The sequence below is a fragment of the Palaemon carinicauda genome, chromosome 18, assembly GCF_036898095.1.
Source record: "Palaemon carinicauda isolate YSFRI2023 chromosome 18, ASM3689809v2, whole genome shotgun sequence".
NCBI classification, from domain to species: domain Eukaryota; kingdom Metazoa; phylum Arthropoda; class Malacostraca; order Decapoda; family Palaemonidae; genus Palaemon; species Palaemon carinicauda.
The window spans coordinates 8,191,372-8,208,871 of record NC_090742.1 but is presented as its reverse complement, the minus strand read 5'-3'; the positions used below and the strand labels follow the sequence as shown (position 1 = coordinate 8,208,871).

The 17,500-nt window shown below is 41.0% G+C and overlaps 1 protein-coding gene across 1 annotated transcript in view; it reads right to left on the bottom strand.

Annotated features, from left to right (window-relative positions):
• Positions 1-17,500, bottom strand: part of LOC137658042 (Kruppel-like factor 18) — a 123,350-nt gene that overhangs the window by 335 nt on the left and 105,515 nt on the right. The window contains exon 9 of the mRNA XM_068392757.1: positions 275-351. Coding sequence (XP_068248858.1) covers positions 275-351 — 77 coding nt within the window. The remainder of the gene's footprint in view (positions 1-274; positions 352-17,500) is intronic.

The following is a 17,500-nucleotide window of genomic DNA, read 5'->3' as shown; positions in this document are numbered from 1 at the left end:
TCGAATAAAACAATGAAAATCAACAGTAAAATGCTAATAATGATTCCCTAATATACCAAATAAAAAGCTAGCTAACCTAGGAGTGGTACTATATGGCAATGAATACATTTTATACACAAATGCATAACACAAGCAATTTTCATAGACAAAAATGCAATACTACATCAAATAAAACAATCAATAAAAATCAACAGTTAAATGCTAATAACGATTCCCTAATGTACTGCATAGAAAAAAAAAATAGCTAACCTAGGAGTGTAAGTCCAGTACTCACCATTTAGCCCGTGAAGGTCTCTCGAAGGCTTCTATGACGTCATCAGCAACAGCCCGTCTCAATATAGAGCTATCACTCTAGAAAACGCATGTAGAATATCCATAAACTTGGCTTTATATCATATATCAAAGTCTGCTGCCAAATCAATTTCATCCTCTATTATTAGTGGCAAATCCACGGTTGAAATACTTTACCTAGACCGTGGGTAAAACGATGTGGATATGGGTTTAATCCCAAAAGGAAATTAGGGTAAAACCGTTCTTGTACTGGGGTAAATGTTGAGTCGGTGGAACTTCAGAAGTTCAAATTTGCAGTGAAAGTTTTTTTTTTTTTTTAATGTTGATCAGGTTAATATGCTCCTCTCTTCATTGTTTATATATGATAGATCTATTTTAGCGCAGTTAATATTACGATATTTTATATCATTTAAGTATCACTTTTCATATCTAGTTTACTTTTTATCCTCACTAGGCTATTTTCCATATTAGAACCTCTCAGCTTGTAGCTAATAATAATAATAATAATAATAATAATAATAATAATAATAATAATAATAATAATATCAACAACAACCACCCGGAAACCCCCCACTAGCCTATGTGTCTTTTTCTAGTTTATAAAACGGATTTTGAGCGAAGCGAAAAATCTATTTTTGGGTGAGATAGCCATGGCGTCCTGATGGAAGGTTCCTGTTTGGTAGCTTCCTTGGGTATAAGACTACTAAGATATTCCCAGAGAATTTAACCACAGGTTATCACAGAATTCTAACTTCTGGAGCGAGTATCTCAAAGGTTTCCCTTTAAGACATCGTAATACAACAGGGGACACGCATGTCTGGTCGTGCCACATAGCTATCTCCACCCCGAACAGAGTTAACGCTTCGGTGTGTAAGGGCTGAGAATAGCTGGGAGCCGTTCCACAGCTAATCTCACTCGTGGCTACTACTGATACTCGAGACGTAAACAAACGGACGCCATTGCTCTAATGACGTCACGCGCGTCTTTATCCTGGCGCCAGTTGCTGCCCATCACCATGATACAATTGTGTAGGGAGGGAGCAAACTGAACGAAGTAGTAGGGAGGGTCCATCAGGACGCCATGGCTATCTCACCCAAAAATAGATTTTTCGCTTCGCTCAAAATCCGTTTTTTGGGCTCAAGCCATGGCGTCCTGATGGAAGAGTACCAGAGAATCAATGTATCGTGGTAGATTTTCCCCCAGAGTTAAGTGCCTAGGCATTGACAAAACAGCAAAGTAATCTTAGGTAAGAACCATAGGAACGAAATATCCTGCCCCCCATTGGTAGGAAGTTCCCATGGGCTATGCCGACGTCAAAGTGGTATTGAAGGGCTATTCATCTTGACAGAAGAACTTTTAAGAGCTGAGAGATGAAGCAGAATGTTTGATATTTGTATAGGAACATTCTGAAGTAGGACAGTGGTGGTTGGGCACTGTGTGTAGAGTTCATCTCCTGATTATCAGAAGTAAGTATTCATGTAGGAACCTTACTGAGGCAAGGTGAATATAATTTAAGAATAGACATCTTAAATTCTTCATGACCATAAGAAAGGAGGAATAAATAAAACTATGACAGTATGTATTTCATAGTAAGTAGGAGCTGAAAGAGACGCATAAGTAATAAAATAGAAATTTTATTTCACAATGCAGAAATTAAATAATTTACAGCAAAAGTAAAGTTCATTTACAGTAATAATAATGTACATAGAAATAAAGGCTTGCTCTTGAATCTGAAAGGGAATTTCAGGATTAGTAGGTACTCGTTCTCGAGGAACGCAAGTCTTTAAATAACACATCATGCTCAAGGCATGCGGCACTTGTGTGACACTATGACATTTCACCTGGGATAAGAACAGTTATAAAAGCACTAAGTGTTTTTAGACATCACTATGAATCACTCGAGGGTCAACATAGGCACCCGAAGAGTTAGAGTCCCAAGTAACTCACTGTTCTACGCAGAGTTAGGTGCAGGTTTCATAACACTACCTGCGGCTACCACAAAATGTTTGATTTCGTGCACTTGTTTCGCATAATGTTTAAAGAAAACTCGCGAGGACTTCCAGCCCGTAAAGTTTTTAAGGCTCTCAAAGTCCATGCTCTGAAAGAAGTTCAGAGAAGATGCCACTTTTCTAGGATCATGACCAGCGGGTGTACTGTTCGGATCCGCTCTGCGAATGAAGTAGGTGATTTTCGCTCTTAATTGTTTCAGTGACAGGTCGCTGCCCGATGTTTCTCCTTTGAAGAGTTGGCCTCCACCAAAGTTTGAAGTTCTGCGAAGATAGACCTTGAGGCTCTCTACTGGACATAGAGAGACATCCTCCTTCAGGGGGCATATTCTCCAAGGGCCCCATCTTTTGGTGGGTAATTCATTTTTGGCGAGAAACGTCGGATCAGGGGAGAGGGTCACTTCTCCTGAATCAGCAAACAGGATGTGTCCCTCTTCTCTTGATAATGCCACTATTTCGCTGACTCGAGCTCCCGAGGCGAGAGCAAATAAAAATATAACTTTCTGAGTCAGATCCTTGAGGGGGCATGAATCATTGTCCAAGTTGGAGGCGAAATGGAGCACCTTGTCTAGTGACCAGGAGATCGGTTTCGGAGGGGGTGCTGGGCGTAGGCGAGCACATGCTTTCGGCAGTTTGTTAAAGATGTCGTTGGACAGATCAATTTGGAAAGCATATAGAATTGGTCTAGTCAAAGCCGATTTGCAGGTTGAAATCGTATTGGCTGCTAATCCTTGTCCATGAAGGTGAATGAAGAAGGACATACAGAAATCAATGGTGATTTCTTTAGGATTTTTTGCTTTAACAAAGGAGACCCATTTCCTCCAGGATGATTCATATTGCCGTCTCGTGGATTCGGTCTTGTATTCCTCTAGGAAGTCTAGACTTTTCTTCGAGATCCCAAACCTCTTCTTTGCGGCAAGGGAGAGAAAATCATGAGATGAAGGTCCTTGATTTTCGATGATGAAGCGAAGACAGTCGACTTCTGTACTTGTTGAGAGAGAACTGGGCCCGGGAGAGGGATCAGCTTGGGCTGCAGCTCCAGGACCAGGGGGTACCAGTTGCTCCGGGGCCACTTGGGAGCCACTAGGGCCGCTGTCCCTTTGAAGGTTCTCAGTTTGGAGAGGACTTTCAACAGAAGGTTGGTGGGAGGGAACAGGTATATCTTCGACCATCTGTTCCAGTCCAGTGACATGGCGTCCACCGCTTCTGCTTTGGGGTCCTCGTACGGGGCTACGTACAGAGGAAGTTGATTGTTGTCGCTCGTTGCAAAGAGATCTATCTGAAGTTCTGGGACTTGATGAGAGATGAAGGAGAATGATCTTGCGTCTAGAGACCATTCCGACTCTATCGGGTTTGTCCGAGATAGAGCATCCGCTGTCACGTTGCGGAATCCTTGTAGGTGAACTGCAGACAGGTGCCACTTCTTCTTCTCCGCCAGACGGAAGATTGGGAGAAGCACCTGATTTATCTGGGGCGATCTTGAGCCCTGGCGATTGAGACAACGAACTACCACCGAGTTGTCTAGGGTTAGACGGATGTGGATCGAGGGCGGCGGGGATAGCTTCTTCAGAGTAAGAAGGACCGCCATGGCCTCCAAGATGTTTATGTGGAACGTCTTGAATAGTGGAGACCAGGTCCCTTGAGCTTGTTTCAGGTGGGAGTGACCTCCCCAGCCCTCCAGTGAGGCATCCGTGTGGATGTTGAGTGATGGAGGAGGGTGTTGGAGAGGAATGGACCTTTTCAGGGCCATTGCTTCCGACCACGGCTTTAGGAGGCGTCGAAGTCTGTTTGGAAGCCGTCTCTTGAGGTCTCTTCGAGCGATGGATGCCGATCGTCTCCAGACTCCCGCGGCATCCTTTAGCTGTGCACGAAGCACTGGGTTTGTCACTGAGGCGAATTGTAGAGAGCCTAGAACTCGTTCCTGCTGTCGTCTTGAAATGCGTTTGGATTTCAGAAGTCGCTTGACAGACCCTGCTATTTCCTTCCTTTTCTTCTGGGGGATGGAAAGGCGGTGTGACTGAAGATTCCAGTGGATTCCCAGCCACTGAAACTTCTGAGCCGGAGAGAGGCGAGATTTCTTCTCGTTGATCTTGAATCCCAGGTGTTCTAGGTACTGGGTAACTTCGTCGCAAGACTTTGTACACTCTTCGGGCGATGGAGCCCAGACTAGCCAGTCGTCGAGGTAGGCCATCACCTGGACGTTTCTTAGGCGGAGCTGTTGTACTATGGCATCCGCCAGCTTTGTGAAGATCCGAGGGGCCACATTGAGGCCGAACGGCATGGCCCGGAAGGCGTAGCTTTTCCTTTGGAGTCGAAATCCTAGGTAGGAGGAAGCGTGATGGTTCATTGGAATGTGCCAATAGGCATCCGCCAGGTCTATAGAGACCGTGTAGGAACCTTGAGGCAGAAGGGTCCTTATTTGTTGAAGCGTCAGCATCTTGAATTTGTTGTTCTCTATGAACTTGTTGAGGGGGGATAAGTCCAGAATGACTCTGAGCTTGTCTGAGTCCTTCTTGGGAACGCAAAACAGTCTCCCTTGGAACCTGGTGGACTTTACCTTCCTTATCACCTTCTTGTTCAAGAGGTCTAGAACATATTCTTCCAGAATGGGGGTCGATTGTTGGAAGAACCGCTGGAAGATTGGGGGTGGTTGCACCCAACTCCAGCCTAGACCGTTCTTGATGATGCTGTGTGCCCAAGGATCGAAGGTCCAACGATCCTGGAATTGGCGGAGTCTTCCTCCCACCGGAAGCACTTCATTGCTTCTGGTGTCCCGAGGACTTGTTGCCTCGGCCGCTAGCTCCCTTTCCTCCTCTACCTCTGGAGGGACGACGAGAGGCGTCTCTGCTTGCACCCCTGGACGAGCCTCTACCTCTGGCATGAAAGGTAGTGGATGGCTGCTCAAAGGCAGGGGTGAAGACCGGTGACTGTGACAACACCGGTTGGGGGACCAATTGAAAGGTCTGTTGTGGTTGGGCAACCACTTGGGAGGTAGCGGGTCCCGGAAACTGACGTCTTTGTTGACGTTGCTGGGGTTTCGGCTTTTGAGGTTTCCTCTTAGGCTGAGGTCCATCGTCCTGAGAGGTTTTCCTTTTTCTGGACATGCCCCACTTGTGGAGAAGGTTCCTATTCTCCGTGGCGGCTCTGTCCGTTATTTCCTTGACGAGGTCAGAAGGAAACAGGTGCTTTCCCCAGATGTTGGAGGAAATCAGCCTCCGGGGTTCGTGTTTCACGGTGGCACCGACAAACACGAATTCACGACAGGCTCTACGAGCCTTTATGAAATGGTACAAGTCCTTCATTACCGTGAGTAAGTGGGATTTGGCCAGTACCATGTAGTGATCGGGTACTGCTGTGTCACAGGCCATAACTTCAAGTTGGACTTGATGAGAAAGAGATGCCGCAAGCCTCTCCTTCGTGTCTTGTTCCCGGCGAAGGAGGTGATCATTGAGCTTAGGGAGGTCTTCATTAAACTGACGTCCGGCGACGTCAGGATCGAGCCTACCCACGACGAAAGTATGTTGGACATCTTTCCATTGTCTAGTGTCAGGGGGTGTCACGATGGAGAAGGGTCTGCACTCCTCCAGTGCAGGGCAGGGTTTTCCTTCTTCCGCCGCTTTAAGGCATGCAGCCAAGGCCTTTTCAAAAATGGAAGAATCGCAGTGTCAGGTGCGACATATGTAGGATGCTTCTTGCTCAAGGCAGGAAGCTTAGAGCAGGTAAAGCCCCTGCTCTTAAATGCGGAGGCTAGCATAGCCTGGGCCTTTGCGAGATCGAACACTATCTCTTCTTTAGGTTCGGTCTCCTCCTTCGAGGCAGGTTCGGAACGAAGCCGGACGTAACAGTCTGGGTAGGCCTCGAAGCTTGGGAAGAATTCCACATCTTCCAACGGGACCGTGCCGATTTTGTCACTAACAAAGATCCTGCCGGTCGCAATAACCATATGCTCTGCATACCTCCACGGATTGGCATGAGAGCAAGCTGGGAGATCCTTGACCGAGATCTTCTTCGGTTCTCTGGATCCAATCATAGACCTGATGGACTCCTGGTTCTCCTTCAGTCTGTCGTCCATGACAGCTCTAATCAGTCGGATCAGTTCTTGGGTAGAAGAGGAAGGATCCGGGGTCGAGGAGGTAGACGGGATGGACACATCCGTCGGTGTAGGAGTAGGCGGAGGGATGGACGAGGGAGTAGCTCCAATCTCCGACTCGGTGTATTCCACCTTGTCTTCGTCCTCTTCGGCTCCTTGAGCCATAAGCGTCTTCTCCGTGTCTTCCGAGACGTCAGAGATCTGTTCATCATCCTCGGAATCTAAACGACACTCGTGCATGGACTGAGCCATGACCACATCAGGTTCCACCGTAATTTGGACAGTGGGGATTGCTTCCTTTGGAACCACTGAATCAGGGGAGGCCTTAGGGAACAACAGGGACCTCAGTTCTTCGGTGGCCAGGTACGGTCCAGTAGCATTTCTCTGAAAACCACGCACCCACTTGCGCAGCTTTTCACGAGCAATGTCTCTAACCTCCGCTGAGGGAGGGTTATGGAAGGCCTCAACTAGGTAGGCCTGGCAGACCGTACATTCCAGTGGATTCCAGAACTTCCAATCCCCTTTCTTGTCTGAGCAAGGGGCGTGAGTCCTGCACGCCGTATGTCCGTAAAACTGCGAGCGTTTCACAGCACAGTATGCGAAATCGCACTTCATCTGCTCCTCCTGTGGAAGAAAGAGAAAATGAGTATGGGGGAGTCATAGGAATGGCTCTTAAATTAAGTTAATATTAATCATTAATTTTAACTTAAAGAAGGTGTGATGCATAGAGAATGAACAGTAAAGGAGAACACGCTCCATGCATCTCGCCCGGCTGGTTACCATAGGCTTGGTCCTGGGATAATCCAAATGACCGAGATCATTGGATATAGTTTCCTAGGATTCCCATTATATTGGAACTCCATGGAAGGCCAAGGACAAGGTTGGGATCGAATTCATTCGGTTCCCAGATAAGAGCCAGAAGGTCTCATTAAGGGAAACTGCTTCTGGCAACCAGCCGCGCTAAGATGCACATAGCATGCTGGAAATAGAAGAATGCAAAGAGACAGCATGATCACTAATAGAGCAGTACTAGGTACTGATCTTAGAAGCAAAGCAGCTTATCTATTTGCAAGGTAGGGCTATCTTAGTCTTATGATAGCTACAGAGAGGGGGTGCAAGTATTCTTGACGCCTCCGGGGTATCCGGCAAGCCGCCGGCACGCCGGAGCTCGCTCCAGCATAGATTCTGGCACTAGAACAGACAATTTTCAAAGTCAGTTAGATACCAGGATGGCGGCCGCCGGCACAACGGCGGCACTCCGGCAGGGAGCGGCGGCTCCGGCAGCCGGAGGATGCCGGATTGGTGACTGGGGTAAGGATGGTACAGGTAGTATCGGGTTGCCGGCAGTATATGCCGGCACTCCGGAGATCGACCGGCAAGCGGACGATTAGATAGGAGTAGGAGAGCTGCCGGTAGTAGCCGGCGGCAGCCGGCAGTCCCTCGGTACACGGGGGGCTGGCGGCAAGGGTAGGGAAGTCACCAAGAGGCAGGTATTGCCGGCAGAAGAGGCGGCAAGAGACCGGCACCCGGATAGATAGAGAGACAGGGGGAGGGGGGGAAGGATGCAGGAAGTACCTTCAGGGTTCCAGACATCCCTCCCCCTCCCTGAGGGGGTGTACCCATGATAGAGACAGGCTCTATCATCCATAAGCAGGGGTCACTAGGGACCGGGAGCAGGTAGCCCAAGGGAGGACTAGGGAACACCCAAGAGGGGGGGGGGGAGACTCCCCTATGCAGAGCTACACTAGTAACTAACCTTATAGGACACTATGAAGGTATATGTACCAGAGCGGACAGCACAGGGAAGCTCGGGTAGCCCTACTCATCCACCCTAAGGAGGATTTGTAGGACAGGGGACAGATGAGTATAAACTAACCTAAGCATAGGCTAGGCTATACAAGAGATAGGTGGGGAGGGAGAAGAGAGGGGTCTTCCCAGGAAGGGTTTCTGTACCAGAGCGGCCACAAAGGGAAGGGAGGACACTCCCTAACCTAAGATTAGGCTGATCGGCTAAAACGGTGCAAGAGTACAGTTTCAGCATGGAACAGAGAAAACCTTCCTAACCCGGCCTAGATCAGGGCTAAAAGTCCTGAACTAGGCAAGGAAGAAGACGTATCGCTATCGCAGGAAAGTCGTAGACTATCCTAGCCATAGAGGTAGGCTAGCCTAACCTCACTCTCAGACGCAATCCTAAAGGGGGTTCATTCCTTTAGGGAGGACTGAGAGGCGATATAATACTCTATTAGACAATAAATCCCTTTACTCAGAAAAGGGATCAAGGCTAATTAGAGGGAGTGCCAAGGCAGGGGATGAAGGAAGCATATAGGGGTCCTAAGGTTAGGTTAGGCTAGTAAGAATCACTGACTAGCCTATCCCCTATATGGTCCCTGAAGGCGAAAACATTTGCATCACTAGTCAAAAGTATTGTAAAATAATAATGCCACTATCTTCATAACTTAGTCTAGGATCACTGATAAATCATGCATGAACACTTGTATATAGGCTCCTGGCCTGGGGGCTATAGTAGCCGACTGGTATGAGGTCAATCGATGACCGATAAAAAGCGTCTAAACACGATATAAAAGTTCCCAGCTATGAAGACTAAATAAACTAATGTATTCGATTAGTATATAAGGCCGGAAGCGTTGTTGTGGCTAACTAAATAGGACATGCAAAACAACAACGACGCCATAAAATGGCGGGTCCGGTAGAGGCACAGCTCTGCCACAAAACATCAATTATTTCGCGAAATAATATTTACTTTACGGCCAGAGCTTAATTAAACAATACTGGAACCTTGTACTCAACTTTCCAGAAGAAGGCGAGGCTGAAGGTAACGACATAGCGAAGATGCAAAGCGATAAAGTTCACACAAGGGAAAATCCGTCTCAGTAGGGCAGCTACTAAACAAAGGATAAAGACGCGCGTGACGTCATTAGAGCAATGGCGTCCGTTTGTTTACGTCTCGAGTATCAGTAGTAGCCACGAGTGAGATTAGCTGTGGAACGGCTCCCAGCTATTCTCAGCCCTTACACACCGAAGCGTTAACTCTGTTCGGGGTGGAGATAGCTATGTGGCACGACCAGACATGCGTGTCCCCTGTTGTATTACGATGTCTTAAAGGGAAACCTTTGAGATACTCGCTCCAGAAGTTAGAATTCTGTGATAACCTGTGGTTAAATTCTCTGGGAATATCTTAGTAGTCTTATACCCAAGGAAGCTACCAAACAGGAACCTTCCATCAGGACGCCATGGCTTGAGCCCAAAAATGACATATCTGTTTTTGACGTTGTTAATAGTTTATATAGGACATATCTGTTTTGGCATTGTTACGGTTTTTAGAATGATTTATTGTTAATTTATTCTCATCATTTATTTATTTCCTTTCCTCACTGGGCTATTTTTCCCTATTGGAGCCCTTGGGCTTAGGCTATAGGATCTTGCTTTTCCAACTAGGGTTGTAGCTTGGCTAATAATAATAATAATAATAATAATAATAATAATAAGCCATCAGTCTCTGTAGACTGTGATTAACAACAACTACAATAATAATAAAGCCAGGAATCCCATTCTATAAACTAGCAGTGTCTGTAGACTATTAATAATAATAATCATCATCATCATCATCATCATAATAACAATAACCCGGAAACCCACCAGTCTCTGTAAAGTGACATTGACACTAACAATAATAATAATAATAATAATAATAATAATGTAACCCAGAGCCCCACACTATAAACCAAGTCTCTACATACTGTGATTAACATTAATAACAACAATAATAATAATAACGATAATACTAATATGTTTCCCGGAACCCAACTCTATAAACTAAGTGTCTGTAGACTATGATTAATAATAATAATAATAATAATAATAATAATAATAATAATAATAATAATAATAATAATAATAATAATAATAATAATAATAACTGAAGCAAGAAATTAGATGGATATAAAGCAAATGCCGATAGAGCAGAGAGAACACTTTAGTCTACAAGTAATGTCTACCTCCTTTGTATCAACATCCTACCCTTCAACTCTTGGTGTAAAAGTATCACCACCAACCAACTATGACTTTCTTGCAAAGAATTTCCTTTTTAACTGTCAGGCTCATGTTAGACCTTTAACATGCACTGAAGTATAGCCTCCATCGTAATTATTAGCAGGACTATGGCATGGATCCGTCATTAATAACAGGACGATGATAAGAGTCCAGAACACATCATTACGAACAATATCACTAGAAAAAAATGACAACCACGCGTCTTGATTTCTCTTGCTGAACACGCGGCCGATATTTCAATCAGCAATTATGCTTCTCTGCATGGGTGGGCGGTGCCATCACTTATTATGTAACATCACTGTTATTCAATGAAATGTTTGTAGTCAGAACAAATACAATATACACGCAATATACCGGTGAAAAATACAAAACAAAAGCACAACACTTTCGGATAAGACACGCTTGTAGTGGTTCCTCGAATGTTTACATTATGCGGTTATGGACGCGGAAGGCTGTGATGTGTGATTACGTCACACTATCCGTGTGCGTTGATTGGTCCAGCACCTTGGCTCTCGGGCGCTCTAAGCCAATCACCGAGCCTCTGTGAAGAAAGGAAATATGCTTTTATGAAAACTAAATTAATCCGTTACTTAGGTTTTAAAACGGTTCTTGTTTACCTTTCATTACCATTATTATTATTGTAGTAGTAGTTTTTTGTCACTGTTGCTATATTGTTATAGTTTGTCATTACATTATGCGAAATATTAAGAATAAAATTAGCCCTCCAGCCTCTCGTTCCCATCCAGAAAAGCAGCGAAACCTGGAATGATTAAAATGTCTGCAAACAGTTAGATTAAGAGGAACGTGTTCGTGAATGCAGCATCGATATTGAAACAGCTTTAGTTGGACAAGTGTCTGCAATACTTGTACTTGGCAGTAGCTTACATTTCTTTATTTTTTTGTCTCTTAAAATTTCCTATTTGTTCTATCGCCGAGTTCATGTTTAACTCTGAACAAAATTGAATGGATTGTGATATAGTTGAGAATAATGGAATTTATGGAATTTATATATATATATATATATATATATATATATATATATATATATATATATATATATATATATATATGTGTGTGTGTGTGTGTGTGTGTGTGTGTGTGTGCTTTTGTATAGTGTGTTGGAGTGTGTTTATTATTTTTTATAAACGAAGATCATTTTAGCCTGAACTTATAGAGGAAGACTTAAATTTTTTATTGTTTACAGAAATATATTTTCCTACCAAAGAAAGTGACAAATCTTAGAATTTGCTTACTGACCTTTTGAATTAGAAGATTATAGGCTTCATATATAAAACATTTTGTCTTATTTTACCAGATACACTGTAATCATTTTGTTTATGAATAAGGGAATTACCTTCCATAACTTAATTACATAATTCATTACATTAAAATCTTAAACAAAATTTCTGGTATGTCGTTGTTTCTTTGTTTTCGACCTCAAGTCAGGATTCGTCAGATATCGTTGGCTGTCTCATTTATAGGCCTACATTTTTCTCCCCACAAAACAGACTACGTAAAGTGCTGGTTTTGTATCATATTTTTATATAGGCCTACTAGTTTCCGTTAACAATATCCCATTTCTCCTTGTTTTAGGTTATACTGTAAAGCACTTTGAAGTAATAGAAACATTTCTACTGTGCTGGATCAAGAATTGCTTTTATGATAAGGCTGCAACGTATTAAAGGTTTAAAGTTCTCTCATGCAAGACAGAAGCAAGGGACAGTGACAGCGTCCTAGCAGGACAATGCCCTAAAGACTGATCATATATACATATGATGAGTGCCCAAGCCCCTTCTCCACCCAAGCTAGGACCATGGATGGGAAGGCAATGGCTGCTGATGACTCAGCGGGTACACCTATAGCTCGCCAAACCCACCATCTTTAGCTCACAACGATGGTGAGGTTGCAGACACGACAAGAAACTATCGAGCTTGAGCTTGACTCGAACCCCAGTTCAACGCAACAAAAAAATAATTCCCAAACTTTATGGAAATGAAAATCTCTACTTTAACTTATTATATTAATGCTAACGAGGCTGGTTATAAAAGGTATAGAAATATAAAGCAATTATAGTTAATTCTAGGCTTTTCTTTTATCAGTTAATGGGATATCATATATATATATATATATATATATATATATATATATATATATATATATATATATATATATATATAAATACACAAAACACACGCATATATATATATATATATATATATATATATATATATATATATATATATATATATATATATATATATATATACATATATATATATATATATATATATATATATATATATATATATATATATATATATATATATATATATATATATATATATATATATATATGAGTGTATTTGTGAATAAAATTCTACGCCTTCCTCTTTAAGTACCGCTACAGTCTCCTCCTCAGAGGCTCAGATCCTCACACTCTCACAATCAAAGAATGTGACTGTGAGGATGAGTGTGAGCCTACTGTGACTCACAGGAGGCTCATACTCACCTACAGTACATGCTGGTCAGAGTAGGCCGGCTTACCTCGTGGAAACTTAATACGTATAGTTAATGTGATTTTTGTTTCGTAATGACACAACCGATAGTCCAACGAATTAGTTTATTCAACAAAATGTACTAAAGTACCCTGAATGAGTGCAGTACTATCGGCAGTATATCGATAGGTGTCTGTTACGGAAAGCACGTTGGTTTCAGGTTAATGTTCCTATAGCTTGAAACGATTATGCCAGAAATTAAACGGAAAACTTTGCAGTTTAGTTAGTCTACGAAGTTCCACATCCTTTTTGTGACTGGGACTTCATATGAAACAGGAAAGTGGCCTTATTTCGGGACAAAAACTAATGCGATGCAGGATTAATAGTGCCGTGATCAACCTTGCAAGCCAGAACTCTTGAGCGTTCAGATTCTTGTCCGTTCCAGTTCTGAGTCGTCTGTCGAGAAGACCTGCCTCTTACAGACAAAAAATTGTCCAAAACTTATAGATCAAGATTTCTCTTACCCTCATTTTTACAAACTTCTAAACCAAGAGCCCATGGCTTCCATATGCAAGGCAATGTAAAACGAACAACGAACTTACCGCATTAAAGGCGTCATGTGGAAAATGTTAGGTCTACTGCTCGAGCTGCCCTTTTCATCATTTCACAATGCATGGCTATCTTGCCGTTTTTCTCTTACTCAAAGGGGTCTTAAGACGTGTATTAGAATTTATAATTAACCATGTTTCAGCATACATATTATTATTCAAATCATCTTAATTATAATCTCAAAGATTTATTCATTATTAAATTACCTGAGTTTTGATGGCCAGAATTATATTTACCGCAGTTATGACGGTTCAAACTTTAAATATCATAGTTTTGATTGTCTAAATCATAATTACTTGTTTTGGGAATCGAAATCATTATTACAAGAGTTCTGGTTGTGTTAACTATAATTATTACAGATCTGATGGTTTAAATTAAAATGACTTCAGTTCTGATGGTCTGAATTTTAATTACTGTTGTCTAATGGTCTAACTTTAAAACACATTGTGGTCCAATGGTTTCATTCATCTTTAACATTATCTAGTTAAGGGAGACTATAAGACTCCTAACCGATAAAAGAGTTTGTGTTGTAAAATGCTCGATTGATGTATAAATGAGTCTAATTCAGCTTGAACTTGAGGAAATTACAACTGAAACTAGCATTACGTGAACAGGATTTGGTGTAATGTAGATGGCACGTACATAGATACTAACATCACATTAGTGAACATATTGCCAGGGCCAAGAAAGTTATGAATTTGAAGGAAAATGCTATAAATATGTTTTCTCTGTTGTTTCAGGTCGAGTAACACTTCACACGGGATTAGGCGGGCGGGGAAGTACAGTAAGAGATACGAGAATACTTTAATAAAAAACATAAATGTAGCATTAATTATGGTTGAGAATTGGTCGATAGAAAGTAATGCATAGTATTTGATTCTGAAAGTTTTTTCTTATAAATGGTTGAAGTGATTACGGGGTTTATAAAAGTGATAGAAAAGTGATTTTGTTGGTCTGTGATTATGCTGTTATTCTTCGTTAAAGTTGTTCACATAATGTTCTTCAGTTTTGTAATTCTATGTCTACTGTTAACGTGTTTTTTTTTAAGTATTTAGTAATATCATACGCCATTTCAATCAATCCAAAAAAAAAGGAAAGGAAATAGCAGGTTAGCTGGTGCAAATTTAAAAATAAAATAGAAAATAGGAGAAAACTGGCAACTCTTCCTTCATACGCATGCGCAATCAGAGCCGATCGTCGTGCAAGGTGTGCTAAACCACATCCCGTAGCGTTCCGCGTTTTCTATCGGTTTTCGGAGTTTTATTTTATCTATTGTGATAATTTCTAGTGCTTATTTACGTATACATATGATGTCGCAGGGATTTTGCAACGTTGAAGTAAAATTCACGCCCATTACAAGCTTGACGTCATCTAAAACATTTTTGGAGCGGAAAGTCAAAACTGGGCGCCATGTTTATTTTCGATAATTGATTAAGCTCCACATTAGTCAAGTTCAATGTTAACTACCTACATGCCAAGATGATCAATCTCAGGTAAGCCATCAGTTCAAAATTGTAATTTGGTAGTTTTTAAGAGGAAATATAGATTATTATGTTTAGGCGGTCAGTCAGAATCCGGTGAGGGGTGTCGGCTAACCGTTTTTTATTACCAGGTTTGGTTTCTCTTATTTACAAGATTATGCAACTCGTGCTATTTAGCTTGTGTCGAGAGGACCTGAAGATTTATCCTAGTTCTTATTTAAATGTCCTATTCAAGTTTGTTTTAACCAAACGTCCGTTTCCTAAAATGTTGTGTTTCAGGGTAGACATTTTTGTTTATTATCTTGTACAGTACAAAAATGTTGGTTTTGTTAGTTTGGTTGTTTTAGTAGTAAAACTAGACTAGAACTGTGCTATCATCAGGTTCAGGACATGAATAATTTATCCTAGTTCTTATTCAAATGTCCTATTCAAGTTTTTTTTAACCAAACGTCCGTTTCCTAAAATGTTGTATTTCAGTGTAGGCCTATGTCACATATGCAGTTTTAGTGTATTACCTTGTATAGTACTATAATGTTGGTTGTGTTAGTTTGGTTGTTTTAGGAGTATTACTAGACTAAAACTGCTTTTATTTAGATTCAGTGAAGGGATTTAAGAGGGTCCTGTTTATATCAGTGGCTTAGGGTAAGCTACGGTTCGTAAATTAGTGTATTGGGAATTACGGTAAAAGAGGAAAACATATTTTCACAGATCAGTATGTTTCTAACTTAAAAACATATTTGGAAATATAATAAAATAGAATTGTAATTTTTTCATATTATAATAGATATTATAATGTATATACTAAAATGTAATAGGAATATTTCTTTATAAAAGAAAAAAAACGTACGTTAATAAAATGTAATTGTATTTTCATAATAAAGGAAAAAAAAAAAAGAGGAAAACATTTAGACGTCTTGGCAGTTTACGAAAGAACGAATGAATTTGCTCTTAACGCGAGACATTTTAAAACGAACAAACGAACGAAGTTTTGACAGTGGTCAACTTTAATTTCAGTGTAACTGCCATGATTTCCCTGGGTTGGATCTTGACGTTGTAGGGGATCATGCCTATATGGCCTTTATAAATTCAATATAACCCATTATACAAAACGCCTTCTAAAAAAGTTAATTAGTACTTCGATAATGTGGGTTTGGCAAGTAATGTAGACGGTATACGATAAACAGATCTTGTGTATTCTGTAAGGCAGTGTTTCAATGTATGAAACCCCTTGATTTGAACTAAGTAAATCAAGAAACATAATAGATAATCACAAACGTTTACAAATACATTTATAAGAAATAATATGTAAAGACCATAAACTTGGAAAAGAAATTATGATAGGAATTGAAAAATTTAAACTGGTTATATGAATTAGTATCATAACTCTTGTTTAAATGTCTTTGAACCAGCGGTCGGTAGCCTGTCCCATTGACCGTTGATAACCAAAAGAGAACGACAATGAATTTCTTAAGTAAGATTTCCTATCGAGTTTGCGATTTACCCTGATAACAGGTTGGTTTATGATTTTGTCTTTAGAAGAAATATACATTTACAGTTCTTACAATTTATAGCATTGAGAACACATCATAATATATTAACCGAGGACCTTTGCGTCACTAGGCGTAGGAGGAGATGATGATGATGATGATATTAACATGAATAGAATTATATGATTAATGTATATTCACTATATTGTAACTTTTACGATTCATTCGAGTGTTTTTCAGTTACAAACATTGAGGCGTGAATACAGGTTTAAGGAAAGTATTTGCCATTCTGCTATTTATCCATTTAAATAAATACAGGTCATTACTATTGAAATGGTATTTGATGTTTCAATAAAGTATTACTGGGGCCTGATATGTCTGAGTCGACTTTTATAAACCTTGCTCTTCACGTATTGTTATAAATTGAGATTAGAAGGGTCACTGTTCATTTAGCAGTGAATATCCTAATGAAAATTGACATCACTCCTTAGACTCATTCAAATATGATTGAGGAAAAATTGTACACAACATCGAAACATGAAGGTTTTGTAATGTACTGCAATACTTCATAAGTCGCTAATTTTGTGTTATCTGATGAGCTGTCAACATTTTCCTCAAAGTATAGTACTATAGCTTTGAATTAACATGTGGAAATGTGTATTTTTTTCGAGGCTAATGCTCTTAAAATCTATAAGTTAATTTTTAATATATAAGCATAAATTGTTTTAGCTTTAGCGAGAAAAAAAAAAAAAACTCTGATATCTGTCACTTTGCACACACTCGAGCTCATGTCAAGTCTTACCTTCCAATACGTTTCACCACTGTATTGCTCCATTTCTAGGTCTCCCAGACTCCCACCCTTCCGCTCCTTTCATTTCCTCTTTCACATCCAGCAAACGCACTAAAGTTAAAACTTGCAACAAATGTTTTTATGTTGATCAGGCTGACATGAGTCTCTTTTTATAGTTTA